We start from the raw sequence: 14,505 nt of genomic DNA, 5'->3' as shown, positions 1-14,505 counted from the left end.
CACGGATACCATGATGGATCATCGAGCAAGACTTGAAAACTGAGTAAAAATTGTGAAACATAACAGTGGAACATACCGGTAGTTCAAAATGTAGTATTATGTTGCTTTCGTTCCATTTTCTATAACGCCTACCTACCTGAATTATTGAGAAAGTTCATCAGTCTGGATTGGCCACCAGTCAATCAAATGGTGATTGTGATAAGCACAGTGAGTGGGAAATGATTCCAACGGCTGGAGCACTAAACTCAGCTTTGAGAACCTCTACACTACCATTGACTAGCATGCGTACTAGGCAAAATTGTTCCTACCTACCCTTCTGGTAATGACAGAAAAAGAAACACAATTGTCACTGAAATATCTTGACACCCACAAGACTGGAGTTTTTCAAAATGCACATGGGTTACCCACCAAGCTTCTGGGAGAATATCCTTTGGACCAATGTGACAAAACTGGAACACAAGAGCTCCATGTCTACAAAGGCAATAACGGATGCCACTATGCCTAGTGTGAAGCAGGGAGGAAGAATCTACGTTACATCAAGCGTCGGGAAAAGTGTGTTTTGAATCTGTTGCGAGTACAAGGAAATCTCAAGAAGAGTATGGAGGCATTCTTGAGAGAAATGTTCTGTCCAGTGTCAGAATGCTTGGACTCATTCACAGGTCATTTGTCTTCCTGGAGGATAATTACCCAATACACACAGCTCTCCTGACTACACTAACGTGGCGCTCTATGGGCCCTCATGTAAATTCTGTTAAAACTTTATAGAAGGAAGGGAAACATGCCGTCTGGAGAAGGTACCCTTCAAACATTTGTCGACGAGAGGCTTCTGATTCTTGCTTGATAAAAGTCGACATGTATAAGACATAATGAACATACGTACATGATACGAGTTCATTTTAAACACTTCTAAGCAGCACTTCCACACATCTGACCAAAGTGTTCTTTGTTCCTACAGGTGCTACCTGTTGGATGGGATCTCAAAAGGAGCCTGGCTGAACCGCTCAAGCATAATATTTGCAGGGAATGACCAGTGGTCCGCAGACCCACGTGTGTCCATTGTATCCAGCGTTGGTGACAAGCATGAGTACAGCCTTCAGATTCAGAAGGTGGATGTAACGGACGATGGTCAGTACACATGCTCAATTCAAAGCGAGCGCAACCCACGGCCCAAACTCCTCAACCTCATCGTAAAAGGTATGTTCATATTAACTTTAATGTTTGTCACAATTGTTTTCATTCATGTTGCGGTTGTGTTCTTTGAGTAGGGTCTAAAGTCTAAAGTTTGCATGGTTTAAAAACATTTAAGTCAATAGCCATACATCAAAACAAACAGCACAGTATTCAGATTGCTGGTCCACGACAATCTGAACCAGTGACAAAGGCCACACAGAAACATTAGGCTATCAAAGCTTTTACTGACATTTGATGTGTTCAAATAGAGGTCCTATTCAAGTCACTAATTCATGCCACTCATAATTACATAAACACAAATCCTGTGTATCTGCCACCATATATGTCGCTTTCTTCTTATCTTGGACTTAGTGGAAGAGCCAGTGCTTTGACAATTTATTCTACAGAATGACAGAAATTTTGAACATACATTTCTTTGGTGGATGTGAACCAACACTGTGGGGTATATTTTTCTGCTGAATGCTGTGCAGCACAAAATAGAGGCTTGAAGGCAGCTTTTATTTTGTCTCTTTAGTTTATCAATCATAGCAGGAAAAAAAATACATGGTGTGATTATTTTGACAATGAGATGAATTGGGTGGTAGTATTCTGAATGTGATACTGACTTACAGAGCAGGTGTTCAAATGTATAGCTATTCACATCATAAACATGCAACATAGATCCTTGGAGGACAAAATGGAATGTAATTCTGTGCATCCATCTGTAACATGGTCAACGACTGTATTTGAAATATTAAAAGGCTGTGAGCACAAGGGAAGTATTCACTGCAGTCTTGGCTGAGTTTGTATGCTCTATCATCAAACTGTTGCTCGTCAGCTTTCTCTAAAATCTATCTTTCCTATGCCATGTTGTATTTCTTTATTGCAGTAAAACAGAGGTTTATAACTGTTTGGTAAGGAATATTTATGAGGGACTTATCAGTCAAGCTGTCAGAAGAGTTAATAGCTTTCACTTTTTTAATTCACAACAGGGCGATGACTAGTGATGAGCTGTATTCGTTGGAAAATTATTGGATTTAGCTTACATGGCCTGATTGGGACATTTAAAGTGTCTCTTTAAATGTTATGGGGTCACTAGTTTAATCCATCCCAAATTTACGTGTGTGTGCATGTGTGTGTGTGTGTGTGGGGGGGGGGGGGCGTGGGTGTGTCTGTGTGTGCTTGTAAATATTTATGTTTGTGATTTTTGGTGACACTATCATGGTAATTATAGCAAGTGGTAAGCAACAACATGCATTGTTTTGACTCAAACAATGCCAGTGCTGAAAGTATGCATAACTCAGAATTGTCTATATTGTCATTGTATACAATGCAATGAAATTTGAGGTTGCTACTCATTGGTGCCTATATATAAAACATATTTATTGTCAATGTGCAATGAAATGAAATGAAATTACCATAATAATGAACTTAAATGGGTAAGAGTATTAAAAGTTATTGCATGTTACGGGAAATAAATCATATTACACGGAAGTACACGCATTATTGCGCGAAAGTTCAGCAATTACTAAACTGAATACCAGTGATTTTTGTCACGATCGTGTGCCCAGAAATTCAATCCCCAAAGCAGAGCCTACACAAAACTTAAGCGCAAGTACAATGCTTTATTCAACCAAGGGAGCACGAGAACACCAGCAAGGATGAATGTGAAAATGAAAAACTGCTGAGCACAATGGAAGCTTGACACGGAAATAGGATAGATAAAAGTACTCAACGGAAATCAATATAACGAAATCGCAATAAAATGCTAACAAAAGAACTCCGCCATATAGAGAAGAAGACATATAAATGCAGTCCGAACGACACAAGAAAGGTCACATACAACCAGAATCTAGAAACGGACAGGAGACAAAACAGAAGACAAACACATCTTGACACAAGAATAAAAACACCAGAATTACTTATGTGTGAGATTATGTGAATGTGAGAACTGGCAGAAAATTCAAGCACATGCTCGAACTGGCGGCGTAGGCAAAAAGCAACAATATTCCTGCGACGAGCTTGCATTTATCCAGCAACTAAATACCCAGCTGTTTGAAATGCCAAGCAGGCGTGCGCTGTAGGCTGCGCCCATCCACCAGATTCAGGGACTGGTAAAATACAAAACAATCAGCCACAGAATACAGGAACTTGTCTAGTTGATGATTAAGACAGTTCTTAAAGCAGATCTTACCCACCCAGCAAAGATTGGCTGAAAAGACGTTTTCAACGTCCATTCAAAAAACGTCCGAACTTGGTTGAAAAGTGAAAGGTGAAAAGACGTAATTTTTATGTCATTGAAAAGACATCCTTTTACAGTCTAAATTGGGTTGAAAGGTGAAAGGTGAAAAGACGTAATTTTCATGTCGTTGAAAAGACATCTTTAAAAAGACATCCTTTTACAGTCTAAATCTGGTTGAAAAGTGAAAAACAGAGCCGGGCAGTCCGTCCCTGGGCCGGATCGGACACATTTGGAAAAAAAAAGGACTCAATTAAGTAAGGGCAGAAGTGGATTTTAGTCCGGCCCACTAATCGGCCCTCATGCGTGTGACACGGTCACGAGGCAGCCGATCTCAATCTACTCGGTGATATGCATATGTTAACATGGCAGGGAGGTCATTGTTTGTTGTGCGGTGCTCAGTCATGGTTTCATAGTAGAATGCATGTGTTTAGAATTGTGGCAAATTCATATATTTAGTGTCATGGTACTTTTTAGAGGGCGGCACGGTGGTCGACTGGTTAGCACGTCCGCCTCACAGTTCAGAGATCGGTGGTTCGATCCCTGCTCTGGCCTCCCTGTGTGGAGTTTGCATGTTCTCCCCGTGCCTGTGTGGGTTTTCTCCGGGTCCTCTGGTTTCCTCCCACATTCCAAAAACATGCATGGTAGGTTGATTGGACACTCTAAATTGCCCCAAGGTGTGATTGTGAGTGTGGGTGTTTGTTTATCTCTGTGTGCCCTGCGATTGGCTGGCAACCAATTCAGGGTGTCCCCCGCCTACTGCCCGAAGACAGCTGGGATAGGCTGCAGCATGCCCGCAATCCCTGTGAGGATAAGCGGTATAGATAATGGATGGATGGTACTTTTTCGATATGAATTGAATGTATAAAACACCAATGTCAGTCTGCAAAGTGTGTCAGTGACAATCACTCTGATTAGCTGCCAGCCAGGAAGTCCATCCCCATTCAAAATGGCGCGCGGGAGTGACATATATTTTAAATATCTTGAACAAATGCCAATTACGATAGCAAAGAAAAATTACATTTTCGAGACGATAGTTTGTTAACATCATGCAGCATTGAAAGCAATACAACTTTATTTATACAGCACATTTGACAACAGCTGCAACTGTAACAAAGAACTTTACATATAAAAAAAACAATAATACAACAACAAAGACGGCTAAACACAACCCAAATTCAAACGATTATTTTTGGGCTAAATTTGGACAACTTTGGACGGGCTAAACACAACACAATTATCAACAACTATTTTTGGACTAAAGTTGGACCACAATGAAGGGGATAAACAAAACCCAATTATTAAGAACTATGTTTGGATTAAATTGGGACCACATTGGTCGGGCTAAAAACAACCCAAAGTTAAACGACTATTTTTGGGCTAAATTTGGACTATGTTGGAGGGGCTAAAACACAACCCAGTTTTCAACGACTATTTTTGGACTAAATTTGGACACATTTGGATGATCCAAACACTGCCTGATTTTCAACGACTATTTCTGGGCTAATTCAAGTCCAAGACCAGATTAAGCCCAAAATCCAACGTCCAAAACACGTCTGGTGCTGGGTGGGTATAGTTATGATTTTATTTTATTGTAGTGATAGCTTTGGAAAGGACGCTATCCCTCAGTCTGTTTGTCGGAGCTTTGTGTGATCTGTTGTGACGGCCCAAAATTAACAGTTTGAACAATGCGTCAATTTACGCACGTCTGGACAGCCTGGTAAACACACAACGCATGTCTGTGCTGCCATAAATTAAAAGTGAACTCACAGTAATGCCAAATGGATAATTACGTAACGACATTTCATGCTCATAAATGAGAAGGCATACTGTGGGTATTGACTTTTTTTGTGTGTGCTGCATGAAGAAGGGTGAACCAAAACCTGTTACCGCTGTGAGGTTACGCTATGTGTATGTTAATTCACTGTAGCACAATCATTAGATCACATCATGGAGAACAAGCAGGATATAGACGCACATTAGACACAGATATCAGTACTGGTGATGAGAGCATTTTTGTTTGCGCAAATAAGCCTGTAAAACTGCAATTACTGTTAAATGTTATTCGATATCCTCAAAAATACAATACTGCCTACAAATATTGCCATAATTTTGAGGGCAGTTCATCCATCCCTAATTTATACCAGTTAAAAACCCATCACCGACCATGAACATGAGCTCAGAATTTGCAGTGCTCTCAGGCTGTGTTGTTTTTACATCTTTTCTAAGCTTTTATACGCCAACATCCACCTGCTTGCTCTGCACTTTAAAAGCGAGTGGGTATGAAGTGGAGCTGTGGTTGGTATGAATACGCCGTAAGTGTCTTTTTAACAATCGTGCCTGCTTGTGTAGTTATCCATTACACTGGGAGGCAAGAGGCTTTTGAGGAGAATCTCACGCTCACCTCCCTTTAGTAAAGGGTTACTCGCAGAAGGGCTGTGAATTTAAATCAGTTCTAATACGTGCCCAGGACCATGCCATTGGTACCATGTAGACTTAGCAGTGCTTACTTTTTCATCCTCCTCATACTTTTTTTAATCAGTGGGACTTTAACTTGTGAGCATCCCAACTTCCTTACAATTTATTTTTGAGGGGGGTTGTGCTTTTAGCCAAAATATGATCAACACCCCTGCTTTTGATTGAAGTGAAAATATGACTTACAGTTGCTGATGCCTTTCCAGCCCTTTTGAACCATCAAACACTCAAAGACAAATTTATAACTGTCTTAAGCGGCTACGGTAGGCCAACACTCACATCCAGAGGCTCACAGAGTCTAACCGGCCATGTATCTGACGTTAATCACCAGGCAATGGCTTCTTTGAAGACACACAGCATAGGCACACAGTTGTGAATTCTGGCTTCTTTCAATGTCCAATAATTATGTTTTATAAAATGAATTTACATTACCATATTTTCCGGACTATACGTTGCTCCGGAGTACAAGTCGCACCAGCCATAAAATGCATAATACAGTAGAAAAAAACATATATAAATCATTCTTTATCTCTATCGCGTAACGCAAATAAATGTGTCCATATAAATCAAATGAATAAAATTGTGCGCTTAGTACACATCATTTCCACGGAGCTACGATGGTAACATTTAGCTAACATCCACACATGTAGCATTACAAGAAAGCTACAGTAAGATAACTTTAAACTCACCAAAACGGCCGTAGATCAATTAAACAAGTCTTTTATTTATCGCCGACCATGTAGAATGTTTCCAAGTCTCCAAAAGTATTTTTGTATTCGGTCGTAATTATCTGTTCTCTCTTCCGCTCTCGTGCATGCGTGTGTGTGTGTGTGGCTGGCTGATGATGCAAGACCATGCACTGCCAAGCAAGGCGCCTTTTAAAGGAACAGTACACTATTTTGCATAGATAGATTGATAGACAGTCAAATTGTCTTTTTATCATACTAATTTAATTACTTATTTAACACAATATTAGATTTTAACCGTTTGAATGATTCATGCATTTTAATAGCTTTTAGGATTTACCTTTATGTTCTGTATGTGGGTTAAAATAACATTTGAAATGATATACAGGTAATAATGTGTTAATAATTTCACACATAAGTCGCTCCGGAGTATGTTGCACCCCCGGCCAAACTATGAAAAAAAAACGCAACTTATAGTCCGGAAAATATGGTACATTTTAGTTTGTTTTACTTTTTAAAACATAACCAAACAAATTGTGGTGGTTTTTACAGGCCGGAACAGATTATTGCAATTTCAATTAATTTCAGTCAGGAATATTGATTTGATAAACGAGTAAATTGAGTTACAAGCTTAGTCACAAAGCACATTCAACTCGTACATCAAGGTACCACTCTATATGGCAATGAAATATTGCAAGGTTTTCCAATGACATCACCATTATGTGAAAGTCACTGCAACTGAGAAACCACATGATCAAAATCAGATTAGGTGAATCCTGAGGTGAATCCTCATCTGATGTGGCTGGGGAGGCCTTTGATGAGTTCTCTTCGAATTTCTGCTAGCTCTTTTGACTTTCATGCATGCTATACCATGAATGACTATGAATTGCCAGACAGAGGACTGTGAATCAAAGTCTAACAATTTTAATACCAAGAAAGATGAATGTCAAAATGATACCACGGAACAATCAACCACAAAGATGCGGAGGATCTAACCCCTTCAAAATGATTCCTTGCTCATATTCTGCAAATATTTCCTATTTACACCAAGCCTCCAAAAATCATGTGATCCACTTGGCGTCACCTGCTTGGCAGGCAGTAATGATCACTACAGGACCATCATGTTATTGTAGTTGTTGGCTTTCTGTACAACATTCTGTAATGGGAATCTTACCGAGGGTGTTCCAGGTCAGAGCAGCTCCTCACAACTGGCCATATGGCACAAGCCAGCTGAAGCTACAGTGACAGTTTTCACTACGATTCGATTTGATACACAGCTGTAGCTTTTGTCAAGTTCATTAAAAACTGCATGTAACAATGTGTCCAAAGCCCAACCTATTCAAGTTAATTAAATTCAAATAAACAACCAATGTTCAGCAACACCAAACTAACCAATCTGTATTGAGCCCAGTTCATTATTTTGTGTACTACATAGGGGTGTAGTACGCTAAATCACATTTCGGTTAGTTTCGTTTTTTTGGAAACTTCGGTTCGGTATATTTTCGGTACAAAAAACAGATTTTTTTTAATATGTTTATTTTGAAAAGATAAGTAAATGGTACATTTTTTTGAAAAAAATAAATAAAAGCGAACCATTCGGGTGATATTATAAGGAATTACACCAGAATAAAAAATGCACTAACAATAAAGATCTATTAATTTTGAACATTATTAAGACACTGCAATCTTTAAATACTCAGCAGCAACAGCCTATGACTATGACACATCTAAGTATTCAAGTTAAAGACAATTTGTCATTACAGTACATATATACACTTTTTGTGTAGAAAAAAATACATACAATAACAGTTACAATTATTGATAACTGTATTAAAAGCCTTTTTATAATGAAGAAAATACAGTACTTTAAAAAGTCTTTATGAAATTGTATACACTTTTTAGGCATTGGAATCGTTGAATGTTGAACAGCATATTGTAACGAATTGGGTTATCTGTGTTGTGGTCGGATTTGTGTGTTGCTGAGTTGTTATGTTTTCGAGGTTCATGAATGCATCGTATGGCAAGCGAGTGGATTAATAAAAATGTGATAATTAAACTACGTCTGACAACGTGTTCCTGGAAGACGCTACAATATGATAAATCTCGCTATTTAAGTTTGACGTTTTTGCTCCATCGTCTAAGAAACATTCACAGTTGGATGATGCCGTGCATGTTAGACGTGCTATCTGCAACATAGCCGCCAATCTCATGTAGCAATGTCGGCACACAACTTTCGGACTCCTCCACGTACCTTTCCCCATCGGCGATTTTAACAGGAAAGCCAGAATGTTCCCAAACAGGAGACCACAGTGACTTTCGAGCTCTGGCTCTTTTCTGGCTCTCTCTTTTGTGCCGATACCCTCCTCTCACGCATGCAACAGTGAGTCGCGCCCATGCGTAGATAAGTGCTAATAAGTGAACCGAACCGAACATACCATACCGAAATTTATTAATACACCCACGTTTACCGTTACAGCCCTAGTACTACAATATGTACCGTTTATATTAGGAGTGTGCAGCTCTTGTGCTGTAACGATTATAATTGCTTCTATTAAATTAAAGCAGGAGGTCAAGTCAAGGTTTTTCTTTACAATATGTTCTATGCGGCCCTACTAGTCCAAACACAGTATTCAGATTAATATTGCATTCGTGAAATCCAGTGCTAGGCACTTGACCCTTTTTTGCCCGTCTGGCCGCGACCCTCCACCTTTGACCTGGGTACCCTTCCGGTCGCGACCCTTATTCATAAAAATTATCCCCCCGCCCCATTCCGCCCCCCGCCCCCCAAAAAAACTATATGTCATCGCAACATGTGACATAATGGACCGATCAGAGCAGCAACAATTCCTGATGGGTGCGTGGCATGTGTTGCAGACCTGTCGCCAACAGCACAATGCGTCAGTCATGTGAATCAATGCGGCAGTTGTCGCTCGCGCCGACGCAGGAGTAGAAAGAAGCCTAAAAAGAAGCCTTTCACTGAGTAGGCTGAGATGAAATTTGGCCGCCCCGCGACCACGTCAAGCACATGAGGGCCGATTAGTGGGCCGGACTTAAATCCACTTCCGGCCATGCTTAGTCCAGCCATTTTTTAAAATTTGTCAGCAGGCAGGTGTTGATTCAGGCAGGTGTTGTCATGTCATGTCATCTTCCAAACCGCTTATCCTATATAGGGTCGCGGGAAGTTGCTGGAGCCTATCCCAGCCGTCAATGGGCGAAGGCAGACTACACCCCGAAGTGGTCGCCAGCCAGTCGCAGGGCACACATAGACACTGTCACTGAGCGGGAATCGATCCCACGCTGCCCGCACACAACTCAGGCGTGTGTACCACTACACTATCAGCGGACTCAGGCAGGTGTTGATTCGCATTAATTGCTAGTCCACTAATTAATATACATTCATATTATGATTTTTTTTTACTCAGAGGTACTCTTAAACTATTACTGAAACTTAATTTTAGTCTGAGAGGGTTAAGCAGCAAAATCCACCCATTTTATGCGTCTCAGGGCGTGGCCATTTTGCCACTTGGTATCGACTGAAAATTACATCACAATGCCTAAAGTCTCACTTTGCGAACGTTACATGACTAAAACTAAAATAACAGTTGAGGCGTGATTGGTCATCTGAGCCCGTAGGTGCATGAAGATGTCGTTTGTTGTTCCTGGTATCTGCTGGAGCCATCCACCCATCTTGGGGGTTATCGCCACACACATCATCACTACTGGCAGCACTGTTGGCTTTACCCTCCACATTTTCTCTGGTTCTTCTTTCAGTCCTTTGTATTTCATCCATCCATCCATCCATTATCTATACTGCTTATCCTCACAAGGGTCGCGGGCGTGCTGCAGCCTATCCCAGCTGTCTTCGGGCAGTAGGCGGGGGACACCCTGAATTGTTTGCCAGCCAATCACAGTCCTTCATATTTCTCCAGCTTTTCATGTTGATGTTGCTATCATGGCGGAGTCGCCACCACCAGTACACAAATACCAATTCCACACATCAATATAGCATTATAAAAACTACATTACATGGTTATATGGTACGATGGATGTTTTTATATAATACTACTTTTCTCATTTCACCATTTTCAGAATATGATCACTGCTGCTATCCAAATTTAGCTAACACATTAAAAAAACATCAAGGTCATTGAGATCTGCTGAATTAGTGAAATGTAATGTTTTTTAGCAAGATTTTACACGTGCTGACCTATTTATAGAGTCCTTCTGACCATTTTCTCATCTTGTACGGAGGAATAAGAGATTGTTATCATTCCAACCACACCACGCAGCCACTATCCCTCTCTGTTAATTAAGATTGTAGATGTGTTAATGCATTAAATATGCACCCTGTCTAAGAATATCTTGTCACAGTGAGGGGGGTGAGGCGTTTCGCTCTCATGGCCCTTGGTAGTCTGTTTAATCACAACACATGCCTTTGGGCCAAGCTGTTGAAATGTATTCACACATTTCACCAACACAATGTATGCTGCTGTTTATTTAAGTCATTAATAATAAGGCAATTTAGACGGATTTATATAGCATTACAGTATAACATGAATGTAGTATTTTACTTTGTTTTTTAATTATGTTGAGACAAGATGATGCCACGTGATGTAGTCCTCTAAAGGGTTAACAGATCTACAAATGTCAAGACATAATCCGGCATATGATGAAAAAGATCAGGGACATTAATATGGAGATATATAACACCACCCACCCCTGTAGGATGACTCAAAGGAACATGTGAAGGTTTGAAGCTCCAGGTTGTCGATTCATTCACCATTTCAGAAAAGAGAAAGGGCATAATTAAATAATGTGGCCTAGCTAATCACAGCTGATTCATAATGTGCAATAAATCTGTCACTCCCATAATTAGTAGGTGTACTTAAAATAGATTTTTACATTACCTAGTCGAAATACCGCCCTGAAAAGCAAACATCTCCGATTTCAAATGAATGTGTACATCTCGTATATAATGCGAGATAAATGTTCTGCATTTAAATACCACCTCACCTCTTGGTCTTTTTCGAGAAGCAGCAACCCACACCTATCCATATTGGTTGCATTGAGGTCACTTGAAGCCTGTCAAGCAATATATAATTGGATGTGCTAACAAAGAGCTATGGGAGAGCAAAGTATCACTCACCGTACATAGAAAAAGACAATTGAATGCCGAACACAATGTATTTAGAGATAATTAACCATACCTTACAGGCCCAGTCTGCAAAAATCGTAAAACAACACTACCCCTGATTTATGGTCTTCATAAGGTAGATTTATGCCTGAAACATGGTTAGGCTTGGCAGCTATCGTCCTTACTAGAGCTCCGACTCTCACCCGTTTACCGTTTAACCAGCAAATCCCGAATCAACTCAAATGGGTTGGTTAACGTCAGAGGTGGCAAATCCAGGTCCATAGCTAAACTGTGGGAGGCTTTTTACTTTCTGGACCTGGGTTTGCAACCTCTGCTTTTTGTACTTTTGCCGAAAAACACGTCATAGTCCAAAAAAATGAAAATTCCAGTTTGATCGTAATGGTAAATGCTGAATGGAGTGCACTTACTGTATGTAGCGCTTTATCTACACCACTGGCCAAAGTGCTTTACCAAGCTTCATATTCACTTTTTTAAAACATTTTGGAATGTACAACAACGCACTAAAACAGCAGCGTCAACGTATGCAAAGGTTTTCCTTTTTAGTTTAAAGTAACTTACTTGAATTTGAACACTGGCCAACAGCAGAACCCAGGGTGGTTTTTTTTCGCTTTCGCTTTTGGTTAAGTCCTGCTGCAACAGCTTGCTAGCGCTATGATAACCAAGGGTTGGTCCTTCCGGTCCAGAGCCCCGAGTTTGCAAACTCGGTTCATGCTAGGACGGCCTCAGAGGCCACCAGTGCAGTAACGACAAAGGCGTAGATGCATTGCCTGGATGGGCTTCATTGACTGATTGCACAACAGTTCAATTGAATGCTCATTAGCCGGCTAAAAACATTCCCATGCACGCGCCATCACTTCCAGGTGTCGCTCTCAAAAAACATGCTTAACACGACACTATGCAGCACATTTTGATAAAAGTTAGCACGTCTGTCTGGAGGCCCATCTTTGAATCTCCTTCGGAACATTTCTATGGGGAGTGAGCTTGTTCTCCGGGCGCTTGCGTGGGTCCTTCATACTGCAACTTACTCCCACATTCCCAAAACATGCTTCTTAGTTTAACTGAAGACTCTACCAGGTTTGTCCAGCTCCGGTCCTCAAGGGCTGCTTTCCTGCCTGTTTTCCAGCTCTCCTTGCTGCATCACACCTGATTTGAATGATCAGCACATCAGCAAGCTCTGAAGAAGCTTGATAAAGATCATGATCTCTTGAATCAGGTGAGTTGCAGCAGGGATAGATGGAAAACAGGCAGGACACAGGCCCTTGAAGACAGAGTTTGGACACCCCTGCTCTAAGCTGTCATAAATACGAATGGCTGTTTGTCTGTGCCCTGCTATTGGCTGGTGATCAGATCACCTGTAATCCAAATGAGGAAAAATGCTATCGAAAATATATTTAAACAATATTGTATTCCTACTCCTAATTTTTTTTTTCATTTATAGTACCTAGAAGATAATTTCTTCCACACATTGTCTTGTTTGTGGTGTTTTTTTCCTGTTATGGTTATTTTTTTATTGATGTGCATTTTGTACACAAAGACCCTCATGACAGTGCATGTGCTATAATCAAGTGCTCACAATTAAGGTAAGTAATTTAGAGTAACATTCCAAATGGGGATGCCTTGTAAGCATCTCAGTGGGGTAGTGAGGCATTCTAACAGCCTGCTTTTAATGTTGCAGGGAAACTGTGGTGAGAGTGTGTATGTGGAAAGCAACACATTTTGTGTTAATGACTAATAAATTATGTCACTTACATTTTACTTAAATCTTGAAACGATCTTCGCCCACCTTACCTCTCTGCTCCATCCCTACACATCTGCCCAGTGCCTCAGCTGACTTGCTTCTCCTGGAGGTACCAAAGTCTAAGTAAAATGTCCGAGGTTCATGCAGCATGAGACATGTGGACTTGTTTGAATGTGTGAACCACAGTGTTTTTAGATGTATTGGTCAATCCTTGAGGCTGTAGTATTGGTGTAGGTATCAAACATGAAAAAGTGATATAGAGTCGAGACCTAGTCCTTAGACTGAGTACAAGAAAGTCCAGTCTATCAAATTGCTATGCAGATAATGGGGGGCCTATATAATCCACAAATACAGAGAAAATCTGCTCTTGAAGGGTAATTTACATGTACATGTTATCCATTCATCCATTATCGATACCGCTCATCCTCACAAGGGTCGCGGGGCGTGCTGGAGCTTATCCCAGCTGTCTCCGGGCAGTAGGCAGGGGACACCCTGAATTGATTGCCAGCCAATCGCAGGGCACACAGAGACAAATATCCACATTCACAATCACACCTAGGGGCAATTTAGAGAGTCCAATCAACTTACCATGCATGTTTTTGGAATGTGGGAGGAAACCGGAGTACCCGGAGAAAACCCACCCAAGGAAGGGGAGAACATGCAAACTCCACACAGGGAGGCCGGAGCCGGGATCGAACCAACGACCTCTGAACTGTGAGGCGAACGTGCTAACCAGCCGATTACCGTGCCACCCATGTGCATTTTAATTAAAGTTAAAAATATCTTACTGTGATTACCTGTGTAAATATCCCATGTTACAACATGGACAGCTGCAATTTATAGTGCAGTGCGGCCTGTACGGCTTGTATCTCAAAAACTCAGAATTCAGGTCAGTGGTTTCTCAAGGCACCAACTGTATAAATGTACGTAGGGCCCAAGGACATGTATTGTGACCAGTGGAGACACATTTCAACCTTAAATTTCCAATGTCATGTAAAAGTAAAAAAAATACACCTTTGGAAACGAGAAGAGCACTAACAGT

At 40.8% G+C, this 14,505-nt stretch overlaps 1 protein-coding gene across 2 annotated transcripts in view; it reads left to right on the top strand.

Moving 5' to 3' along the window:
- negr1 (neuronal growth regulator 1) overlaps positions 1-14,505 on the top strand; it is a 191,306-nt gene that overhangs the window by 84,193 nt on the left and 92,608 nt on the right. For both annotated transcript variants that reach the window (XM_086047306.1, XM_086047307.1), the window contains one exon: positions 956-1,194. In XM_086047306.1, coding sequence (XP_085903432.1) covers positions 956-1,194 — 239 coding nt within the window. The remainder of the gene's footprint in view (positions 1-955; positions 1,195-14,505) is intronic.

Source organism: Filicampus tigris, chromosome 12 (genome assembly GCF_054856515.1).
Source record: "Filicampus tigris isolate MCC_2025a chromosome 12, RoL_Ftig_1.0, whole genome shotgun sequence".
NCBI classification, from domain to species: domain Eukaryota; kingdom Metazoa; phylum Chordata; class Actinopteri; order Syngnathiformes; family Syngnathidae; genus Filicampus; species Filicampus tigris.
This window is presented reverse-complemented; position numbering and strand designations above follow the sequence as displayed.